Source organism: Dipodomys merriami, unplaced genomic scaffold (assembly GCF_024711535.1).
Source record: "Dipodomys merriami isolate MVZ:Mamm:240054 unplaced genomic scaffold, mDipMer1.0.p SCAF_36, whole genome shotgun sequence".
Classification (NCBI taxonomy): Eukaryota; Metazoa; Chordata; class Mammalia; order Rodentia; family Heteromyidae; genus Dipodomys; species Dipodomys merriami.
In genome coordinates this window covers 11208942-11234603 of record NW_027205159.1, presented here as the reverse complement: position 1 = coordinate 11234603, position 25662 = coordinate 11208942, and the positions used below count along the sequence as shown (strand labels likewise).

Genomic DNA, 25662 nt, shown 5'->3' with positions numbered 1-25662 from the left:
AACATTCTGAGCAGGTGGAGGCAGCAGGAGGAGCAGCTGGGGCAGCCCAGACTCACACTTCAGCTTCCCTGGGAGGTTTTTGTTATGGCTTGTATCACTGTGGGAGGGTAACTGCTATACTGTTGACACTAATAAGTGGCAACATCTTTGGGCTCCAGGCCACTGATCCTGAGAGTGAACTCTGTCCCAGATTTACTCCCACTGAACCTTGATGGAACTCCGGACTCCAAACTATCTGCACTATATATCAAGAGTTTAGGAGCTTTCCCTGGTTGCTGCTGGTACCAGTCTAAAGCATACCCAATGTCCTCACTGGCCCTACAAGTGATGGTGGCAGTGTCTCCTAGAGACACAGACAGTGAAGATGGAGACTGGGTCATCTGGATATCACACTTGGCACCTGGAAGCAGAAACATGAAAACAAATAGCCACACTAATTATCATGTTATAAGAAGGCATCCCTGAGGAGTAAGCATCCTGGATCACTCTGAGCTGTGTTAATCCCTAGCATTGTCCTTCTTTACCTGGGAGCCAGAGCAGCAGGATCCCCAGGAGCTGAGCAAGGGTCCTCATGTCCATGCTGTGTGCTGACTTGGACTGACTACTGCCTAATGTGAGCAGCCTATGAAGAAGTCCTGAGCATACTGGGCTGTGCTGTTGGTGCATGCAAATCAGCAGCAGAGTTATACACAGCTGTCCAGCTGCCTCATCTCAGCCACTCTGCACATTCTGAGTCTCAAGGGAACTAGGTCAGGCAACAGAATAAGTTTTAAACACAGAAGAGAATCACCAAGTTGCTTTCCTGTGATGTGCGCAAAACAATGGTAGCTTTGCAGATCAAAGCTTTTTTCGTCTTATTACTTTAAGTGAGTCAAGAATTGTTCACTGGAGTGTTAGTTCTAGAAATTTACAAACAAATTTTGCACAACACAAATTTGGCATTTCTTTATTATTATACAGAACAGAAAGTTTTACAGTAGCTCTGATTCACTGATAATCTGTATGTGTCAATTTATCAGCACTGTTTTCCTGTAATGAATTCAATTCATGGAGGTGGAATAAGTGTAGTTGTTGTGTTGATAAGAAAATGCCTGGACTTCTGTACTGTGCTGTTCAGCCTTATTATCTCCTCCATCTCTGAGTTTTTGTCCCAGGTGATCCATACAAGCACGTCCTTTCAGAGCCTTTCTCCCTTCATGTCTGAACAGCCTTCATAATTTTTACTGACTTAAATTGTGTATCATTTTATATGTCCATGCTGAAGATCTTCATATTATTCCTTCTGGCTTTTAATCATCTTCACCACAACTACTAGGTTCAGAAGCAGAGATAGATTATCTTGAAAGGTAGGATAAACTCAGGTTATCTTGAAGTCTATTTTGTGACCTAAACCTACATATGTTCCTCTGTTCGGTGGACTCTTCTAGTTCCTGAGAGAACACTGTGCTGCACACCTCGGTAAAGATATTGGGCCCAAGCAGAGTGAGTATGTTGGAATCTCTGAACAGAGTCTTGAAATCAATAGAACATGGAAATGTCATCCATATTCGGAGGAGGCAACATGGGGCTTGGAAGCAAGAGTGAGGAGAGCTGATTTTCTGTGCAAGTGAGAAATAGCATTGTTGACTCCATTGTAGGTGCTGAGATGCAGTGACCCAAGAGGACATCTATATGTGTTGGATTTGCCTGTGCAGTTGTCAGGGCTCAGGAAGTCACTATTGCATGGGATACAAAGTTAGCTCATCTTATCCATGTTATCACATTCTGAGGAATGTCAGAACAAATCTGGGGGTGGAGACAGGGGGTGTATTATATAATAATGTAAGTGGCAGTAACACCAAGAGTTTCACCCAGAAGAGTTGTTTGATCATATGACTAAATTAATAAGAGAAAATTAGAGCCAATATTCATACTCTTGAGTTAAAAAAATGTAAGCTAATTAAATGAAAATTTCATCTAATGTTAGTGACATATTTCAAAGATTTCATACTGAATATTTTGTGGAAAGAAGAAAATCAGAAAATTTTTCCAAGAATTGATTTAATAATAACCTAATTTTGTGATGTGAGTGAAGTAATTACCATAAACATACATATATATGCATGTATTCATATGTATATATGAATGTGTATATATACATATAGATACATATAGATGAATAGATGCACAAGTGGATAATTTTTTCTAATCTAGAAGTAATGATGCTTTAGCTTTAATAATGAATAGCACCTTCATTAACTGCCCTCATTTATTCTCTCATAAATAAAACCAGTGACCCTTGCAGAACAGTTTATTTCTTTATCAAAAGCAGCAAAAGAAGAAGATGAGTTTGGATCATTTGTTGTCACAAACTACAAATTCATAGTTGATGACCTAAAGGAAAGAATGGAGAAAAATCAGCTAACAAGGAATGCCCACTAGCCAATTTTGTGAGTTTTTGAATATTGAATAAATACCAAAGTATTCCATGAAATAAATTGTAAATCCTTGGATTAGTATTGATATTTTCATTAGGGATGTGATATCCATAAACCACCATATATTTCTCCACAAATCCTCGCAATTTCAAAGGAAAAGAACAACTATATAGTAGAAAAATCCAGCAGCCAACACCTTAATCTAGAATTGAAATAAAGATCATCAGTAATGATGTCCTTACAGAACATAGCAGCACTTCAGGACTTTGCTCACAAATATCCATTACTGACAGAACACTGAGGGGGAAAAGGCACAGATCTTATCTAATCTGGTATGTGATCACCACGAGTGATAAGACGACAAAATTTAAGACCAAACTAAAAACCTGTTCCTTGGTGGCTTGATTATTGGGATGTGGTCTGACTACTTTGTTCTGACTCAACTGGAACCACATTCCTACCGTTCTCTGCTTTCCTAGAGGTTGAACTATCGGTGTGAACCATTATGGCCATCATGACCATTAAAGTATTCTTTTGTTTGGAATTTTTGTGTCTTGAAATCACTCATGTACAGCCATCTCTTCACAAGTTCATAAAGATGTTATGTGTAGTGACTAAGATAAAGATTGAATTCACATGCCTGGTTAAGAGAACCTCAGTAACTTCAAACTGAGATCTTTTTGAATATATAATGACATAGTGAGCTATATCTGTAAAAACAAAAACAAAAACAAAAACAGTTACACATACAATTTTTGACCACTGCTTTTTTACTGCTAGAGAATAAGAATATATTTAATTTCTTTTTAAATTCTTTATATATATATATATATATATATATAGTAAAAATACTGTACAGAAGGGTTACAGATACATGACCTAAAGACCCCAGATTTTTATTTTGTTTCTAGAACATGCCTTTGCCGTTGGTGAGGAAAAAACAGATGTGTCTCCTGTGAGAAGAATGATAATCTAATAAACATCATTAAATTTGCTAGTTTTTTTCATAATATAAGTCACTCAGAGACAAATATTCCCAAGTCAAGTTAATTTTATAATTCCTCTGCATTTGGTATCAATGCATTTTATGACACACAATTCCTAGAATATGATTACTAAGGATCATTATTACCCAGAAACAAGTGTTATAAAAAGAATAAAGCATGTGGAGATAGAAAGATAGTCAAGAAAATGCATACATAGATAAAGAATAATATCCAAATTCTTAATTAAAGATAATACTTCAAAAGTATATGTTATCTAGTATATGTATGAGTCAAGCAGAAAAGGTCAGATAATGTGATGTTAGGAAAATGAACCCTTAGATATGTATTTAAATTTTTTTTCTTTCATGCATTTGTTTCTAACGCATTTATAAGATTATTTCTTTATTGCTTTGTATATCCCTCCCCCACAGTATAACCCCTGCTGTCACTATATTTGATGTCGGTATAATTTGTGGAGGAGATGGGGAAAAACAAGTCATTTAAGGATACAGGTGGACCCGTTGCAACAATGAGAAGTACAAGTTGTCATGTCGAAAACGAACTTTACAACTTTGGTGAGGGGGGGGGGATGAGGCTGGGAAGGGATGTGAAGGGTAAACAAAGGAGGAGGCTGCAATGCTTGATAAGAAATGTACTCATTATCTTGCCCATGTAATTGTAACACCTCTGTATAGTATGTTCACAAAAAATAAAAATAAAAATAAATTTAAAAAAAAAGAAATAACATCAACTGTCCCTCTAGGGAGGAATGATGTACTCATTTTCATTCTCATTCTTCATGGCAGATGGTCAAAATGGAAACACCAATGTGCTATGCTGAAATGCAAACGTTTAAACCCCTTTTTGAAAAACTCTCATGTTATAAAATCAAAATGTATCAAATAAAGGCCAAATGAACTTTAAAAAATAACAAAAAGTATATGTGAATTTGTATTGTCAAAGGTCATAGAATTCACAAACTTTATAGACCATGATAATGACAATTTGCCTTGTAAAGGTTGTAATGTTTGTGACTTTAATTAAGTATCACTATTCCACAATATGTTGGGAGCCAAAAGGAAGTCTTTCAGCATGATAGCCTTGACTATCTCACTGGAACATCTTGAGGCTGTTTACAGAATCTGGTGTTTTCATCCTGCCCCACACAAACACCCTGTAGCTGCTAAATACCACCTTTTCACACTGCCCTAAGCAAACATCCTGCAGCTGCTATGGCCAATGAAAAAGCTTCCTTATTCTAAGTATATAAATACCCCTGTGTGAAAAATAAAAATTTGCAGCTTAATCAGAATCCTTGTCTTGCTGTCATTCTTCGTGTCTCTTGTTCCTTCATTCCTTCTCGTTTAGGTTCATTGCCCTCCTTGAAGTCCTGATGGTCTGGACAACTGGCGCCCAACGTGGGGCACAAGCCTCTGACTAAGGAAGGAACGCCGTCCTCCAGGAAAACTTGGCCAAGTACAGTCTGAGATTGCCTCGACAGACCCCTTATTTGCAATATCTAGTATACGTATGAGTCAAGCAGAAAAGGTCAGATAATGTGATGTTAGGACAATGAACCCTTAGATATGTATTTTAATGTTTTTTTCTTTCATGCATTTTTTTCTAACACATTTATAAGATTATTTTTTTGTTGCTTTGTATGTCCCTCCCCCACAGTATAACCCCTGCTGTCACTATATTTGATGTCGGTATAATTTGTGGAGGAGATGGGGAAAAACAAGTCATTTAAGGACACAGGTGGACCTGTTGCAACAATGAGAAGTACAAGTTGTCATGTTGAAAACGAACTTTACAACTTTGGTGGGGTGGGGTTGGGGGTGAGGGGAGGATTCGGGTGGGGGGAGGCTGGGAAGGGATGTGAAGGGTAAACAAAGGAGGAGGCTACAATGCTTGATAAGAAATTTACTCGTTATCTTTCCCATGTAATTGTAACCCCTCTGTACAGTATGTTCACAAAAAATAAAAAGAAAAAAAGAAAAAAAAGAGAAAAAAAAGAAAAGGCAAAATTGGGTTTGCAGTTTCTGAACAGAAAGCATGGCAAAAGTTGTAGGCTAGCCTGTGCTGAAATGAAGTATTACAAGTTTCATCACAGAGAGAATAATAATCACAGCAGACATTTGATTTTTAGACTTCTGGTTGGCCATAATATTACTGATGAGAAAATTGCATTTTTCAATAAATACCTAATGGTTTATCTGGTCTTTATATTCAGGTAATTATTCTCCTGATTGTTATAGATTGCATTTTGTTATATTGTCAATATCTTCCTCCTAAGCAGACTCAAACTGTCTGCTGGGCTGCTCCCCAGACCAGCCAGCCATGAGGACAGCTCACCCAGCCAGATGGGAGGTTTTTGTTCAAGGCTGTATCACTGTGGGAGGAAGATGTGTACCTTGAAAACAGTAATAAACTCCAACATCCTCAGCCTCCACCCTGCTAATTGTCAGTGTGAAATCTGTGCCTGACCCACTGCCACTGAATCTGTCTGGAACCCCAGATTCTCGTTTGGAAACCAAATAGATCAGGCGATGTGGAGACTGGCCTGGCTTCTGCAAGTACCAGCTCAAATAGGTGTTCCCATCGCTATGCAGAAGGCTCTGACTAGACCTGCAGGAGATGGAGGCTGGCTCTCCCAGGGTGACACTTAAGGACCTTGGAGTCTGGGTCATCACAACATCTCCACTGGATCCTGAAATTAGAATGAGGCAGAGAGCAAGATTATATATAAACATAGGGAGCCATGCATGCATTACTTTTATTTTTATATATGTTTCCTTTTATTCATATTCATGATTTGATTTTTAATTTAAAATACTAAGTATTAACAGTGATATTATTGCAGCAGAAAAGTGTCTCTAGGAGTCAAGTGCAGTATTCCCACATAGCACAGTCTTCACTCAAGCACAGGTTCTAGCTTTCTGGACTGTTCCTCACTCTCTCAGACCTAAACCTCATTGCCCTACCATGAACATCTAACACATGGATAAATTACCACTGGTCCATGAGAGCTCACCCTCCCACCCTCTCTGATTCCTCACTTCCCTTTGCCCTTACCATGGATCCAGAGCATTAACAGCCACAGGATCTGAGACAAGGACTTCATTTTTAGGAGTGAAATGAGGAGTCTAGACAGGTCAAGGCAAGATCATAGCTGAGCCTTTATTTCAGACTTAAAAAGGAAGGTCCTCTTTAGGGAGCAATATGCAAATAGCCAGATGGGTGCAACAGTGTAAGAAAAGAAAAAGGAACAGAGTCTATTGGCCATCCTTTCCTCTTCAGAGAACATTCGCTATAAGTCATTAGCCCACCTATTTCTTGGGCAGTTGTTTCTTTGAGAATTTGTTGGGGGGATTCAATTTTTCAAGTTCTAAGTGTATTTTAGATATGAGACCCTAATCCATTGCATGGATAGTGAAGATCTCCCCATCTGTGGACTTTCTATTGATCTTGCTAGCTATGTCCTTTGTCATGGGGAAGCTCTTCAATTTTGTGCAGTCCTATTTGTCCAAACTTTCTTTGTTTTGTTGTGTTTCTGGGTCTCTTTTGAGAAAATTTCGGCCTGTACCCAGCAGACCTAGGGTTTCTCTGATTCCATCCTGTAATGTTTTCAGAGTGTCTGTTTGACTTCGATGTCTTTGATCCATTTGGAGTTGCTTTGGTGCAGGGTGATATATAAGGATCTAGCTTTAGTTTTCTACAAGTGATTAACAAATTTTCCTAGCACCATTTACTGAAGAGGCAAGAACTCTAATAACAACAGATGCTGGAGGGGATGTGGACAGAAGGGAACCTTAATGCACTCTTGGTGGGAGTGTAAACTTGTTCAACCACTTTGGAAAGCAGTATGGAGGTTTCTCAAAAGACTCCACATAGAACTCCCCTATGACCCAGCAACCCCAGTTTTGAGCATTTACCCAAATGATCACAAACAAGACCATACTAAAACTACCAGCATGACTATGTTTAAGCAGCATTATTTACCATAGCTAAGATATGGAACCAACCCAGATGCCCCTCAAAAGATGAATGGATCATGAACATGTGGTTATATACACAATAGAATTCTATGCCTCAATCAGAAAGAATGACATTGCCCCATTTGTTAGGAAATGGAAAGACTTGGAAACAATTATATTAAGTGAAGTAGGCCAGGGCCAATGAAACATAGGTCCCATGGTTTCCCTCATTTGCAATAACTAGTATATGTCTGAGACAAGGAGAAACGGTCAGATAAGTTAATGTTAGGTGAAATGGACCCCAAGATAGGATTCAAATGTTTTTTTTTTCCTTCTTGTGATTGTTTCTAACATACTTATAAGATGATTTCTTTGTTGCTTTGTATGTCCCTCCCCCACGGCATAACCCCTGTTTTCACTGTATTTGATGTTGATATAGTTTGTGGAGGGGAAGGGTAAAAATCAAATTGTTTAAAATAGGGATACAGGTGGACCCATTGCAAAAATGAAATATACAAGACGTTACTGTGAAAAAGGAACTTTACAACTTTAACCAGTGGGGGTGGGGTGGGGTTGGGGAACTTCGGGAAATGGGGAGCGGTGTGGGTAGATGGGAAGGGACCAGAAGGTGAAACAAAGGAGGAGGCAACAATGCTTGATAAGAAATGTGCTCATTACCTTGTCCATGTGATTGTAACCCCTCTGTACGATATTTTCACAAAAAAGCCTCAGTGGATGTATACATATGATCAATTAAAATTATGGTTTATTTCTTTTGTGTTTTGCTTTTTATTTTTTAATCTCCTTTCTGGCTCTTTTTGTTTTCTGTACACTTTGTCTTGTATATAAATTTTGTTTTGTTTTATTTTGAAGAGAGTAAGGTATGACATAGGAATGGTGGGACAAATGGTCAACACATGCAGCAGTAATACTCACTAGACACTGTTGAAAATGAACTACACAACTTTTGGGGCAAGGATCAGGAGGAAGAAAAGGGAGAAAATGGGGGAAGGGGTGACACTGTTCAAAAATTAATGTACTTATTACGTCTTATGTAACTGTAATCACTTTGTACATCACCTCTACAATAACAATAAGAAATGAAAAATAATAAGAGAGTAGTTTATTTTGAGAAGATGAAGCAAAAAAATATTAGATCCAAACCTTTCAAAATGGAGGTACAAAATTTTTATTATTTTGTCTTTATGTTTTTTAAGTTAATAACAAATTCATGATTACATTCGACTTCCAAAAGTGGTCTGATAGTGTCATTGAGAAATAATAATAATTAATGTGATATTCAGCATGAAAAAGAGATTAATTTTCTGATAGTTAGATTGCAATGTTGGATGTATTGTTGAGACATGAGTAGAAATAAGTTGTTATAAAGATCTAATTTCCTGAAGAAAAAAATTCACCATACAAAAATAATAAATGTTTAAGGTGGTGAACTAACTTGTTAATTAACTCCTTTAGATCATTGCACAATGTGTGCAAATACAAAAATTATATTGTACTTCAAATTAGATTATACTGTGGTAATTGGTAATTGTTTTAAAATTTGTAATGACTTTATCATATAATATTATTTTTCAAAAATCTTTTTCACAAGCTATTCTGTATTAGCCTTGCACCTTCTATATACTCTTCTGTAATTCGGGTAGGGGACAAAACAAAATGCTTAAATAGGATACAGGTTGACCCATTGTAACAGTGAGATATACAAGACACTATGTTAAAAACAAAATTTACAACTTTGGCGGGGGAGGGGGGTAATTGTGGAGTGGGAGGGAAGGGATGGTAGGGGGAAAACAAAGGAGGAGGCAACAATGCTCCATAGAAAATGTACTCATTACCTTGCTCCTGTAACTGTAACCCCTCTATACAGTATTTTTACAAAAGAAAGTACAAACTGTATTAACATGTCACTTGTAATAACATTTTTACTAAAACGTTTGATTATCTGAAGAAGAAAATCTTTGACTACAAGAAATCAATGTTTAATGTAATGAATGAATGTGTTAATTATGCTGTTTAAGTCATTGTAAAATATGCGAACATATCTAAACATCATATTGTACTTCAGACACAATTATATTTTGGCAATAAAACTTACCTTAAAATTTTAATGCCTATTTTTTTCTTTACAAAATCTTTCAAAAATCTTAAGTTTCTTTTTAAAACCTGCTATGGGCCAGGTGTTGGAGGTACCATTGGAGCCGGCTTGGCTTGTAAGCGCTGGTGAGCAGCTGGGGAGGGATAGATTTCAAAATGTTTAATGGAAGATAAAATAAAATATATGCAATAAAGTAAAATGCTCTGAGTTTTATGGACTGTCCACTGGTCTTTGCATTGGTGCCCCAGGCACTGTTTATGAATGGCTGCCCTCCTTCTATTCTGAATGCTCTTAAACTTAAACATTGCCTCCCTCAATGATGGTTCACATGAGACATTTCCCCTTAATACTTAGGAAAAGACTTGTCTCCTCATCTAGTTTTGTGTGTATCATGCATTTGTGTGCCAGATATTTACTAAGCTTTTGAGGATATGTGTGTGTTCTTTCTTAATTACTGGAAACACTTCCTTCTCAGAAGCTGGAGTGTCCTCTAAACCAACATCCATATCATTTAGGTCCTAAAATAAAGCAATATTTTGTGTGCTCTGCCTGGGGCTTGAAGTCAGTCCCTAAGCTTTTGCTCTCAAGGAACATAAGCCACAGCTTCAATTCCAGGTTTTTGGTGTTTCATTGGAGATAAGATTATCACAAGAAATGCACTTCCTTCTTTACTTATATAATTGTAACCCCTGTGTACCTCACCTTGACAATAAAATTTTTAAAAAGAGTCTCATAGATTTTTTTATTTTAATTTTTTTATTGTGAAAATACTGTACAGAGGGGTTACAATTACATGGGCAATATAATGAGTACATTTCTTATCAAGCATTGTAGCTTCCTCCTTTGTTTCCCCTTCCTATCTCAACCTCCTCCCTCCTCCCCACCCAACCCTCCTCCCCTGCTACCAAAGTTGTAAAGTTCGTTTTGGACATAACGACTTGTACCTCTCATTGTTGCAATAGGTCCACCTGTATCCCTATTTAAACGATTTGTTTTTACCAATGTTGGCTTCAAATATCAATCCTCAGATCTCAGCCTCTTGTGTAACTAGCATTATAGGCATGAGCTACCAGTGACCAACAGGAAAGCAGTTTTTACTATGTTTAGTCTGTGTGATCCAGATACAGAATGGATACAATGCAACAAGGCTAAAGTTGGGGCAGGAAGTAGATCCATACAGTGTGGAGAGAACATCTTCAACACAGAGAATCAAGGACAAGTGACCACAGACAGTGAAGCTAGAGTGACATGAAGGTGTTTTCCCCACATGGAGATTAGCATGTGAACTAACTTCATCCCATTGTGCACAATGTCAGAACTGGAAATGATGAGCAGAGTACTCTCATGGCACATAACAAAGCTAAGACAGTGATGCATAAAGATAACACTGCTCTGCTGCAGTAGCCCATGGGCAAATCATTGGCCACTCAGAGGCCTCTTCAAAACCATTCATTACAAGAATGCCACGAGAGTAGTGATTTCATCACCTTCACCTTCTTAAACATTAGCACTCACTGCACTACATGCTAGCATAACTGTTTCAAGTTTTCTACAATGTTCTTCTTTCTTCTTTTGACTATGATGTATAATCCTGTTAACAAGGTTTACACATCCTTGCCACTCCTCTGAAATTTTACTTCCAATCATATCATATGGTCACTGTGTATCTTCTACTGCCTTTGTCTGGGGGAGATTTGCTCTCTCCACTATGCACTTCGGGACAAAGCTGATGCTAAAGAAAACAAGGAGAAGGCAGCTAGCTATTTTGTAGATGTGAAGGCTACCTAGTACATTATAAGGGACATTAACTGGATGAGGAAGAGAGATACTGAGAGCCTCTACTCTTGTATGGTTAAAAGAAGCCAGGCTCTGAGGATAACACATTAAATTCCCATGATCCATGCTCCAGGGCTCACTTCAGCAAGTGTGGACATGTTGCTTGTGAACTTCAAGTCCACACAGACTTCAGGTACTGCAATATATGGAAGAGTTGGAATACTAGCCTCAAATCAAAGTTGTGGGCAGGCATACAGGGCCATGGTTTATGACAGATGGAGCTATGTGCCTGGGAGATGAGGCTGAAGTCTACGCTGGAGGGGAAAACCACATCCAGGAAAGGAAAGTGCTTATAGTCTGGGCTATGAACCTGAATGACATCTGGGACTAAGGTGAAAGTCTGAGAGACCCAGCCTTCAGAGCAGGGCTGACTCTGTGAAAGGATGATCCAGGGCTTTTATCACTGATTCTGAGGGGCTGGGATAATGTGGAAAGTCCGCAGGGTCCTCAGGACAGAGCCTTAAATCCACTGGAGTTCCTTCTTATCAGAACATAGAGGATCACATCACAAATGAATGCACAAGTTATACATGTATTATTTATATGTGGTAAATTACCTGTTAAATTAATACATTAATAAGCATGCTTTTAATTGTGTAAGTCATTTTGAATTTTGACACTGAGAAAATTCTCTAATGCACAATGTGCATGTCACCATGTAGCCCTTGCTCACTCTAAGCCTGAGCATCATGAAGCTCAGGACTAAATCTGTGTCCTTTAAGAGTGACCTGCTCATTGCAGAGGGCTCTGGGGACCTGCTGGGGACAGCACTGATACTGCAGCTCCCTCTCCCATCCCACAACTGGACATGGTGACTGCATATGATCCCTTCAGGGCTGCATATCTGCAGGGTCTCCCCTCCTTCCCTCACCTTTCTGACCTGCACTTAATGACTTTACTGTAAGAAACCTGGATCAAGTGTTATCAATGACAGGTATGATTACACTTTAAAAAGTAATATATGAAATAGTCAAGAAGTGGCGCTGTGGCTCAAAGTGTAGAGCTCTAGCCTTGACCTGAAAATCTCAGGGACAGTACCCAGGCACAGAGTTCAAGCTCCCAGACTGACAAAAAATAAAGAAAGAAAAGAAATGGTCAAAACTCTCAGATGGGCAGACATGACCCCCTCTAATATCATGACCCTAGATTCTATGTATGCCACAAAAGCCTGGCAGAGATCCTCAGATTCAAGCTCCTGTTTACAAAGGGAAACAAACAGGCAGCATCCCCTCTCTCCCAGAATGAGAAAACTTGGATTCTGTGTAGGATGCTGTTAATCATCTTGCTGATCATCCACATCCTGGGAAGCAGGGAGGAAAGCTGGATATAAGAACCACATAACTTGTTCACTGATATCTAAGTGTGAGAACAAAAATCAATACTGTTCAAGCAGGCTATTTAGTGAATGTCATTCTGTTCAGATAACCAAACAGGAAAATATCTTCATTCACAAGGATACAGTCATGCTCAATGTAGACACACTGGATCTGGAGCTTCAATAGTCCTTTCTTACCAAGGTCAAAGCTTCAGGATGGAGAATCACAAAGTTACGGACTCTGTGTCCCAAAGTCAACTCCTAAGGCTGATCCTACTCAGGCAATGCTGGTTTTTGGTATAATAGTTTGCCTTGTGTGCAATAAGGAACCAAAATACCTGGAGAAAGGTTTACTAATCAACTGGGATTAATTTTCTAGAAGTTGGGTAAATCCAAGATTCCTGACTGTCCTGATGATTCACATTCTTGTCATGTCCTTACAGGCTTGTTGCCTGTGAAGAAGACTAGAGAAAGAGTGTCTTGGAATGTTTTCTTCTAATGACATTGGTGATATGGAAGTCACTCTTCACTATACTTCCTCTCTTTTTAAAATTACCTCTAATAGTTGTACAAGTGAGTTGCCATTCAATAAAGCAGTTTATGAACACAATGCATCTTATTCAATATCACCCTTTTCATCATTCTTTCCCATCTTTCCCAAACAACCTCTTTCCTCAATTGTCTTAAGTTTTAGGACATGCATTGGATGTTATGACTGCATTCTTAACATTCATTTCCTCCTTGCAGGTCACTCTCCATAAGGACACACAGGGGACACAACTCCTTCCTTTAGAGACAGCTTTGGTGCCATACAGAATGCAGGGATAGAGGCAATGCCAGGCTTCCAGTCTCAGAATCAGCAAGGGCAGAAACTTTCACCCCCAAATCCATCCTGCTAGGAGAAGCTACTTAACTGCGAGTTTAAGTTTGGGGCTGTTGCTCTGTTCAGCGTTCCAGTGGGTGTCACTAGTGACAGCAGACATAGTACTATTTCCACCCTAGTATTTCTTTGTGTGAGCAGTGTCAGATGTGCCATCTAATGGTCATAATGTAAAATTGCATCTTGTAAGATTAAAGAAACTAGATTTTATGAATCCTCATTCCCTCCTCTTCTCCCATTTCCTCTCATCTCCCTTTGCATATATTATCTGTCCAAAGGAGTTCATTTTTAAACCTCCATACATACATGCATACAATTTATTTGCTCATACTTACCACTGGGTATTTTCCCCTACTATTTACTTCTGATGTTTTATATTGATGATGTTCACATACTGTATTTCAGTTAAAATACCACTATTGCCATCTCCTGTCCTCTCCCCTCCTTCTGGCGTCCATACCTAAACACACAGTCCCTCTTTACATTTGCAGTGTCTCTTTCCATCCTCACCTTTCTCCATTTCCCCATGTATCCCTTCACACCTGTATGCACACAACAGTGCACACACATACATGCACACATACTATAAGTCTCCAGTGTTATTACAAGGTATATCTACCCAGAGAGTTGGAAAGATATGAATCTTTATCTGGAACACTAAAAGATCAAATTAATATTTCTAGGGATAGGGGAATATTTGTTTCTGCCAGGAAAAAATGCTTATTTTATTCAATTACATAGTTCTATTTGTTTATTTTCTTTTTTATTTTTTTTAAATTTCAACTATTTTCATTGTGAAAATACTGTACAGAGGGGTTATAATTACATGGACAAGGTTATGAGTATGTCCCTCCCCTATGGTATAACCCTTGTTTTCACTATATTTGTTTGTTTTTTATTGTCTTTAAGTAGTGATACAAAGGACTTGCCATTTAACAAGCAGTTAAAGAATACACTATATCTTTTTATAGTATTTTATTGTTATTGTAGAGTTGAAATATACAGGGGTTACAGTTACATGAACCAGATAAGAATAATGAGTACAATTCTCTGTGAACCATGTTTCCTTTTCTGTCTCCCTTTCCCAGTCTTTCCCTCCCATCTCCACCCATAATTTATCCAGCTCATTTTCCACATAGTGTCCAGTGTGTATCACTGCTGTATTTGTTCATCTTTGTTCCATATTTTATGTACCCTCCCTTACTCTTCAAATACAAGCAAAACAAAAGGAAAAGAAAACAAAAACAGCAACATATATCTTGATCAATGTCACCTCTTTTAACATTCTCATTATTCTTTGTTCATACAAAATTGTCACTCCACCTATAAGCTGTGAGTAGTGACAAGACCCTACCAGTAGCATACATGTGTCAATTGTCACATATTAAATTGTGTTCTACTCCTATCATCCCTCTTAGGTGGATAATTTCTACCTCTGTAAATTAGGCCAATATCTTCCAAAAATTTTCTGCTATGACAATGCCTATATCTGACCTGTCTAGTACAGCAGTCATGAGTTGCATATGGCTATTAAGCAGTTGAAATATAATGAATGCAACTGCAATGTATAATTTATAATTAGAGTAAAATTTAAATTTAAACACACATGTGCTGCTGGTATTGGTTATGTGAGACAGCACATTTTAACAATAATATTCATTAATATTATTATGGCGATTAGTATGATAATAGCATAGTCTGTCCCACAGTCCCTGGATCTCCTGGCTGCTGCTGCTAAGAGTGACATCATTGTTTAACCACTGTCACTCAGTTGTGAGGGGATCCGGGCCTGAAGATGGAAACCCGGTAAATACAGTGTTCAGGTTGTCCACTTTTCTCTTTGAATCTCTTTAGGTAGTTTTCCCAACCTTGTCACTTGATTTAATTTTTGTGCCAGCACTGTTGTTATACTTTAGCTTTTTCCCTCAAGGTTGAGCCACATCTTCACTACCAGCTTTTTGATCATTTGTTGGAGGAGATAAGAGTCTTACATTCCAGTGGGTCATTTGTGGTTTGAAATTAGCTTAATCAGAAAAGTTCATAGAATTCACAAGTGGACATGGAGCTGTGGTTTAGGTGGTAGTGTTGTAGCCTTGAGCAAAAAAGCTCAGGGACAGCACCCAGGCCTTCAGTTTAGGCCTCAGGCCAACAACACCTTCCCCCACCCTCCACCCCCCCCCCCGCAAAAAAGATTCTCATGCATTTTTTTCTGCCTGAATTTGGGGTTGGCTTCGAAATGTCATCATCAGATCTCAGCATCCAGAGTAGTCTAGGATTACAGGTGTAAACCATTTGCTCCCAGCTAACTTTTGAAACTATGGTAGATATTGTAGGTGGTAATGATTCTTGCAGCATGAAACAAATCTCAGCTATTACAAAGGTGAGTTTGTTAAAGGTAATTTTCCAAATATAAATTTACTTTGAGAATTCTATTATTAAGTATGCAGTCATGGTTATAAATTTTTACTCTTACCATGTTTTTGAAACTCATAAGTTTTAATATTTTATTTTAGCACTTGCATTTTTTGACATGATATTTTTAATATGCCTTTTGATTTCTTCTTACACCAACTTTATAAATCAGATATACAGGCACTGTATGAAAAATGTCGTCTTTACTTGGCTTATGTAACTGTAACCCCTCTATAAATCATTTTTACAATAACAGTAAAAAAAATAAAATAAATGTAATGCTTCCCCCATTATATTTGTAAAAATTTCAGGTTGCTTTTTTTTATTGATTTGTGCTTTCATCCTTTTTCATCAATGAAAACAATTTGAGTCTTTGTTTTTAATTTTATTAACAATTTTTAGTAAATACACATAATCATTAATAAAAATGAATTTTGTATAAGAAAAATATATTATGTTGTTGGTGGTGTAATGTATTTTATGTCTTGAAGATATGTTTTTTTTGTACTTGCAAATAATTAAAGATTGAATCCTTTCCATTATGATCTTCTACGTATAGTCTGTGTTATTGAAAGTAGCATCGTAGAATATGCTAATATTTTTGTAAATCTATTTCTCCCATCCAGTCACTGCTTATTTCCAGTATTCTGAAGTTTAAATGTTTGGTTCATCTATGGTCACAATTCATCTCCTGCTACGAGAGTGACAGATACCCGGAACAGGCATGAGTTAGTGCCCTTAGTGGACCAAATAGCAGCAGTGATGTCAGGTCCCCTCCGGAGGTTATGACAGATCTTCCCTGTTAGCGATGGTAGCTATGACATTTAAAGAGAACTTAAGCCACTTCCTCCTAAAATGTATTCAAAATAGGCTGTTAATACAGAGGAAAGAAGAAGCTACCAGGTTATTTTGGCCAAGTATTGGTTCCTGTGTTTGCATGAGGGCTGCCCAGTGCTTATGACAGGCTTCCCATGACTCTTTCTCAAGACTCTGAAGCCATTTGCCCCTGAGCCAAGTCTGTTTCCCTGTAGTCCTCTGAGCTTTGCAGCTGCTGCTGCTACATTGAGAATCTTAGGCTATCTTGGGAGTTTGTGTTTGGGGCTGTCACATTGTGCACAGTTCCAGTGAGTGTCCAGCTCAGAGCTGTGTGTACAGGGTCATCACACTTCATAGCGTGTTTGTAGAAATATATATTCTATAACTCTTCTATTGTACTTGTCATGTCTTACAGATTTAATTAAACAGGAAATCACATATTTTAAAAGAAAATATTCTTATATTTTGCATGTAGTGAAAACAATGATTTCCTAAGGTAATTCAGGAATGATTTACCTTTACCTATAAATAAACACTTGATTTATTGGAGGATCATTAAAGCTGTGATATTTAAATGCAAACTAGGAAGTTTCTACCATCATTTTATCTATCAATTTGCCTAAAACCTAAATAAGAGGGTTCTTCTTTTTAAATTCTTTTAACATAAATCAAAAACCAATTTGTGTATTGCTTAATGAGTAAGACTTATTGAAATATTAAAAAAAACAAAATATATATTCTAAAGAGTTGTGTTGCCAGATCATTCCTGTATGTTTTTCTTTGTGTTTATTTTGTGAACAGGTATACAATGATACTGAAAAATAGAATCTTTTTCCTTGGCATTAAAAAATCTGACTGAACAGATTATTTCCCTGATTATTTAAATATCCTTTTACTGTGAATGGCATGATATGCAATTGCAATGACACTAACTAGTTCCCGAAATTGTGATTATTGTTTTTATCAGAAACTAATACACAGTCCAAAAGCGGTTCTTGTGAGAATATAGAAATAAGATTAAGTTTTGGTAAATGGCAGTATCATGTCATACTTTGGTAAAGTAGCAGGGTATAAAATTAACCCTCAAAAATCAATGGCTTTACTGTATGCCAACAATGAGAAGAGCTTGGCTGAAATCAGGAAAGCAACTCCTTTTGTAATTACCCTACAAAAAATAAAATATCTAGGAGTTAACTAAAGAATTGAGGGACCTCTACAATCAAAAGTTTAAAAACCTGAAAAATGAAATTAAAGCATAACTAAGGAAGAGGAAATACCTTCCATGCTCCTGGGTTGGGAAGATTAGCTTCGTGAATATGGCATTACTGCCAAAGCCTTTCTACAAATTCAATGCGATACCTATCAATATTCCAACCTCATTCTTCAATGAAATAAAAGAAGCAACCCCAAAATTCATATGGAACAAAATAATCCTTAGAAGAAAGAACAGAGCTGGGGGAATATCAAGTCCAAATTCCAACATTTTTCCTAAAAGGTTTCATTTACTGAGGCAAAAAGCTCCTGAAGGGTGGATTACAGAACATTCCCTGGATACTTTCTACCTTGTTAAAATGCAGACTGTCATTCCTGGGACTAAGAAGGATCAGCTATCTTGCATTTGTACCAAGTGCTCAGTGATGATGAGTATATTTCTGATTTGGGGGAAAAATTAGTAGCAGTAGTTATATATATTTAGGTAAATGAACATTCCCCCATTATATTCGCTATGTGGGTTTATCTGGTTTATGTGTTTTTCAAGAAAGATTATCCACTATTTATCAAATGTTTACTGGAAATATTTAATGTAATTTCTCATTTTTCCAATAGTATATTATGATGAAATTTTGTTGACAATGTCTGGAAATACTTCCAAGTGAGCTCCAGGCCCATCACCCAGTTTGCCAAATTCTGAGATGGAAAGTAATGATGGCAGTAGACTGCCAATCCCCAGCATCAGTACCACATGGGAGGCACAGTGAACATTTACTATTTCTTTCCTGTGGACCCACATATTTGCACAATGTGAAGCCATGACAAGATTAGACATCAGAACAGTGCCACTCTGAACCATTGTAAAATGGTTGGACAGAGATGAGAACAGAATCAACTCTGATGTGATTCTGATTAGTATTCTACAAAATATTACAAGTATAGATAAATGTTGGGTTAACTATACCTGTTAGAAGTTCCATACATGATTTAAAGATTTTCCATTTGTTCATATACATTCCAGACCTATATTTCTCCTATTAAGATATATCAGTGAGCTCACAGCTTTCCACCTTCATCCTTTGGTTTCTCAGATGGAACTGAGAGCATCATGGTAAAAGACTTTATACCATGGGAGAGAAATGCACACTGACACTGATGGACACTAGAGAATGTTCTAAGACCTACACTGTGCAATGTCATAGTTCTAGGCCTCAGAAAGGCTCATTACAACAAAACAACCAAGATGACAGAACTAGATACAAGATACACTTAAACACTAATGATGTTCTCTTGTCATTATTTCTCAAATAAAGTTACAGAGGTTGATCAGGTAGGGCTGTGAATATTGTTCCACTTGAAAAGGCCTCAGTCTCAGACTTTTGGGAACTGTGAACACTATTACAAGGTTTCAACACACTTCACTGTCTTTTTTTAGTACCCCATGCTGGTGGAAAATTAGGTGGAAATTGTTAAGGTTCTGAAACTCCCTCACATGGTCAGGGTATGCCAAGTGATCCAGGGAGAGGAATATGTCTACCTGATGATGGAGATGGCCACCAAAGGAAACCTCCAAATGTGTATTGAATCATCTGGCTGCTTTTTTAAAGAATGAAGCCAGGAAGTTTATAAAGCAGATAGTAAGTTCTATGCAGTACTTTCATCTGAATCAGATTGCACACCTCAACCTAAAGCCTGACAACATCCTACTGTATGGAAATGCAATGCCAAGGTCAGGCATTGAGTTAAGCACAAGGATTGCCCCAGGTCAGTGGCTCACAGAAATTCATGGTGCCTATGTGTACCGTGTCCTTGAAATATACCTGCAACAAAAATATAATGGGGGGCTGGGAAGGTGGCTCAGTGGTAGAGCGCTTGCCTTGCATATATGAGGCCCTGGGTTCGATTCCTCAGCACCACATAAGCAGAAAAAGCCAGAAGTGGTGCTGTGGCTCAAGTGGTAGAGTGCTAGCCTTGAGCTGAAGAGCTGAGGGACTGCACCCAGGCCCAGAGTTCAGGTCCCACAACTGGCAAAAAAAAACAAAAAATGGCTTTAAGGTAGCTGTCTGGTGCCTGGGCACCATGTTGTTGTTTATGGTTACAGGAAATTTCCCATTTAAAGGAAATGCTTCTAATCAGCTAGGTATAGAAATTGTAGAGGACAAGTATAATATGCCATCTCACCTGACTACCAAAGGACATAACATCCTTTGGCAGCTCTGAACAATAGACCCGCAACAGAGGCTGGATATACAACAAATCATGGTACACCCCTGGTGTGATAAAGTTGAGGAAGGCTGTCTATATCCAGAATATCCACTTCCAGACCAGTTGGACCCAACAATTGTCACTAGAATGTGTGGCATGGGATACAACAAATTGCAGATCAAAACATCAGTACTGCAGAGAGCGTTTGATGATGTGATGGCCACTTTATGATAAAAGATGGCTTAGATCCAGCGAGGGTCAGTCATGCAAAGGCTAACTCAGTGCTCTTGGGTTTTCAAATACACACAAGTGTCACAAAGCTTTCTGCCTTCCCTCTTGAGGGAAGAGCAAATAAACCTTCCATAATTTTATTCTTTGCCATTACCATTTCAGTTTCTGCTGACTGTGATGAGAAAGAGTGGATAGACAGAAGTTCCTATCAACTGTCTTTATTAGAGCAAGAGCCCAGGATACAGAAAGCCAGAGACCAGAGTGCAGAGTCCAGTACTGTATCTTCTTCAGTCTGTCCCAGCTAAGAGACAGTAACCAAACACTAATAAGAGCTTGATGATCAGGCAATGATGATCAGGCGAATAAAGAGTAGAAGCTAGAAAAGACACAACTGGATTTTCAGCTTCTAAACAGAAATAACAGTATGCTCTATAGTTGTGGAGCAGGACCACAACTTGATGGAAGTATTTTAACTTTCATTACAGATGAAAAATAAATCACATGCAACATTTGATATCTATAAACTGGATAGCTATAAACAGCTATAAACATAAATATAATATATAATAAATAAATATGTAAATGCATATATGTATAATTTGTTTATATGTAATATAGTATAATTATAACATTACATTATAATTATTATAATTATATTTAAAATATAAATAAATAGCTTGTGAAACAGTTTTTTCATTAAATACCTAATGGTTTATCTGAAGTCTCTTGATATGTGTACTTTTATGATTGTTCTACTAGTCTTTTTAGATTGTATGTAGTATAATTATCAAACTGTCTTCTTCTCGACTCAGTCACTTTCATCGTAACAACACAATTTTCTTTATTGGTAGACTTCCACAATTTGCTCTACTGATTTCCCAGAACAGCAACACAGGAGCATAGCTGTCTCACTCAGAAGGAAGGTATTAGTTCAGGGTTGTATCAGTGTGGGAGGATCATGTGTATGTTGAAAGCAGTAATAAACTCCAACATCCTCAGCCCCACCCTGCTGATTGCCAGTGTGAAATCTGTGCCTGATCCACTGCCACTGAACCTGTCTGAGACCCCAGGATATTGGTTGGAGATCCTATTGATCAAGAGTTGTAGAGACTGGCCTGGCTTCTACAAGAACCAATTCAGATAGGTGTTTCCATTTCTTTGCAAAAGACTCTGACTAGAACTGCAGGAGATGGAGGCTGGCTCTCCCAAGGTGAGGGTGAGCAAACCTGGATTCTGAGTCAATACAGAATCCCCACTTTACCCTAAAATAATGAGAGAAGTGAACACAGTTAATTATAAGCATCATAGGATATTTTCATAAGCATCTTTTCTTATTTCATGGTATATTTTAAAATTTTTGTTTTATGCCTCAAAATGTTCCTAAAATACACAATGAGCACACACACACACACACACACACACACACACACACACACACACACACACACACACACACACACACACACACACACAGAGTTTGATGCTTCTAAATCATATCTGTAAGGGACCTCTATAATTTGCCAGCACCATCCCACTATCTAGTTGTATTCTTTTTTTTTTTTTTTTTTTTTTTTGGGTCCGGTCATGGGGCCTGAACTCTGGGCCTGGGCGCTGTCCCTCAGCTCTTCAGCTCAAGGCTAGCACTCTACCACTTGAGCCACAGCGCCACTTCCGGCTTTTTTCTTTTTGCTTATGTGGTGCTGAGGAATTGAACCCAGGGCCTTGAGCATGCAAGACGAGTGCTCTACCACTGAGCCACCTTCCCAGCCCCCCCACTATCTAGTTGTAACCAGAGCACAGGTCCTTGGTCCTTCGGGAATCTTCCTCAATCTCACAGATATATATGTTACATTTCCACCCAGGAGGACAAATCTGCATATCTCATATGTGGATGCAACAAACATGGAGAGCAATGGCCACAGAGCTCGGCCCCTCCCCATCCCTTTCCTCAGCTCTAATGTGTTCTTACCTAGTATCCAGAGCATGAGTAGCCCCAGGAGCTGAGCAGGGCACCTCATTTTGAGAGTAAGTAGTGCTGGTCAGTCCAGGCAACTTAGAAGCTGAGCTTTTATGTTGGACTTACAAGGGAGCTCCTCTCTAGGGAGTAATATGCAAATATCCTGGTGGGTGAGGTGGTGAGAGACAAACTGTCAGATGAGATGGAAACAGACACCAGGAGAGTGGGCCCTCTCCTGTGAGCAAATGACAGTAACTGTGATCAAGGAAAGGTCAAAAGCTGTATGCATATGATCAGATAAGATGCAGTTAAGTGAAATGAAGCTCAAGATAAAGACACAAGTGGTTTTTTCTGAAGAGTTAAAAGTGGCTTCGTTTCGAAGAGGTGGCCATTCTGCTGTTCATATTAACCCAGGGCCCACCTGAGTTCCACAAGCTGACTTGTTTGTGCTGAAACTGCTCTGAAGTTAGGTCCCTCTTTGTACTATAGCTGACCTTAGACCCCCACAAACTCCAGGAGATGACTAAGCTGGCCCAAGATAAACAGACCCTGTGAGAAAACCCAGACCAGCAATTATCCCAGCTAGCAGAACAGCTTATCCGAATCCAACTAGCCAGAAAACTCTCTGGTAAACTTTAACTGCTCTGAAATGTCCATATGGACCTTACCGCCCTGGAATGTTCTGCATCTGGTTGCTGTAACCTTGTGATTTTTTGCCTTCATAATCCTTGTAAAATTTCAGCTCAGGGCTTCCTTCTATGCTCTGCTGTGTCGGTGTGAAGGACAAAGCCCAAGCTGAGGCCTGCCTGAATAAAGCCTTGCTTTTGCATTTTGGAACTTCTGACTGTGGTCTTTTTTGGTGAGGTCCTGCAATGGAGGCACAACATTTCTTTCTTGCTATTGTTTCTAATGGATTTACAAGGTACCATGTGATTTTTTTGTTGCTTTGTATGTCCCTCTCTCACCTCTGTTTTCACTGTATTAGATGTTGGTATAATTTGGGGAGCGGAAAGGAAAAAAACAAAATATTTAAATAGGCATACAGGTTCACCCTTTGCAACAATGAGATGTACAAGACAATATGTTGAAAACCAAACTTAACAATTGCTGTACCTTTCTCTGGGATTTTACCTTCTTCCATCCATGGACCAATTTTTTCCTTGGCTATTTTCACTCACAGGATCATATATCTCATAATCCTAAGTATTTTCTTCAATGGCAACACACCCACCTCCTCAATCTAGCTCCTCCTATATCCACTGTTAAAACATTGCCTATAAAAGAGAGATGCCCTATATTTGTCTTTTTTACTTGCTCTATTTTTATTTTTATTGTGAAAATACTGTACAGAGGGATTACAATTACATGGGCAAGATAATGAGTACATTTCTTATCAAGCATTGCAGCCTCCTCCTTTGTTTCCCCTTCCTATTCTTACCATCCTCCCCCCGCCCCCACCCAATTCTCCTCCCCCCCACCAAAGTTGTAAAATTCATTTTTCCACATAACAACTTGTTATAGCTAAGATATGGAACCAACCCAGATGCCCCTCAGTAGATAAATGGATCAAGAAAATGTGGTATACATACACAATGGAATTCTATGCCTCCATCAGAAAGAATGGCATTGCCCCATTTGTCAGGAAATGGAAAGACTTGGAAAAAAATTATATTAAGTGATTTACTTGCTCTTAATTCGCCTTTTTGTATACCTTTGCCCTAATACTTAACTCATGATATTTAGTAGCAGCAACTTCAATACTCACAGTAGAAACTCTTTCAGAGTGAGTTTTTTCCTCCAAGTTATTCCTTATGATTAATTGGATATATTTCCATGTAATGTTATAATCTATAGGACAATATTTTATAAAATGGAAGAGTTTACCTGTACTATGGTTAAAAAATTTGGTAAGTCTTAAGACGATACATAAATGACATAGCATATAATAACAAAACAATGTGACAATAATACTTATTAGACAGTATACTGGAAATGAACTTCGCAGCTTGGGCTGGGGGAGTAGTTGGCAGGGTAGACATTGGAGATAATGAGGGAGAGGACGACACTATTCAAAAAGAAATCTACTCATTACCTTACTTTTGTAATTGTAACCCCTTTATGTATCACCATTACAAAAACGTGAAAACAATAAAATAGAGAAAATCAGAAAAATCATAGACTAATATCTAATAATACATCATATATACAAAAAAGCAATAATATATTTTATATAATTTATATTTAATTATTATGTACTGTATCTTATACATTAGGTATATATACATAAATATGATGCATAAGTTGCATACATATGTTCACTTGTCAATCTGAGAATCAGAAGGCATCTGACTTAAGGAAGATCTGCTTTATCTTGGGATTTCTCTTTTTTTTTTTTATTAATAAAAGACATCAGTGTTGTTCCCCTGACTGTCCAAGACTGCTAGATTCTTGAGATTAAAACAGAGAAGATTCAGTGAGCTAGGAACACTGCTGTGATTCTTGGTGGGAACTGGTCTGGAGGACAGAGGGACTAAGCTCAAGAAACATCTCACCTTCAGTGAACCTTGCAGGGGAGAGCACAGAATGGCTGGATACCCAGTGCCAACAGTGTTGTTTGTATTCGGTGTTTCTCTTGGTAATTTCAGCTTGATTGCTAAGTGGGACTAGGAGCTAGAAAATAGAAATAAACTAAATTTATCCTCCTTTCACCCCTCCTTTCTCTCCTTCCATTCACACCATCTCCTACTTTGCTTCTCTCCCTCTCTCTCTCTCTCTCTCTCTCTCTCTCTCTCTCTCTCTCTCTCTCTCTCTCTCTCTCTCTCTCTCTCTCTCTCTCTCTCGTTTTTCTTATTTTTCTCAGGCAATGTATGTTGATCAAGTCAAATATATTCCACAAGTATAAAACTCTTTTAAATTAGATAACTTATCTCTAAAGTTCATCATTCTGATTGAGTTAAAGAGGAAAACTATAGGCTATCTCCATTTAGGTGAAAAAATATTTCTAATAGAGTCAACAGCTATCCATGACATATCAGCAGGCCCAGAATAATGGAAAGTACCTGTTTTAATAAATAGGCAAACTCTGAAACAAACTTTGTACTCATTGATACAGTTATTTAGCATTTTACCACTTAAGTTGTATTAAAGTATGAAATGTTCACTATTATCTTCTGTACCTAATATTGTACTGAGGTTCTCCAAATGCAATAAGAAAAGCTAAAACTAATTGGAAAAAAGCACGAAAGACCTGTAGTGTCGCTACCGCCTCGGCCGGTAATGACGACGCGACACCGAACTCTTCT

At 38.1% G+C, this 25662-nt stretch overlaps 2 gene segments (V, D, J or C); both read right to left on the bottom strand.

Moving 5' to 3' along the window:
• Positions 1-128: 128 nt before the first annotated feature.
• LOC138804192 (immunoglobulin kappa variable 1-5-like) lies at positions 129-584 on the bottom strand. The segment is given in 2 exon segments: positions 129-400; positions 525-584. Coding segments are annotated over 2 exon segments (327 nt in total).
• A 1750-nt stretch (positions 585-2334) lies between these two features.
• On the bottom strand, positions 2335-6527 carry LOC138804244 (immunoglobulin kappa variable 2-29-like). The segment is given in 4 exon segments: positions 2335-2373; positions 3072-3127; positions 5817-6113; positions 6479-6527. Coding segments are annotated over 4 exon segments (441 nt in total).
• Positions 6528-25662: the final 19135 nt, after the last annotated feature.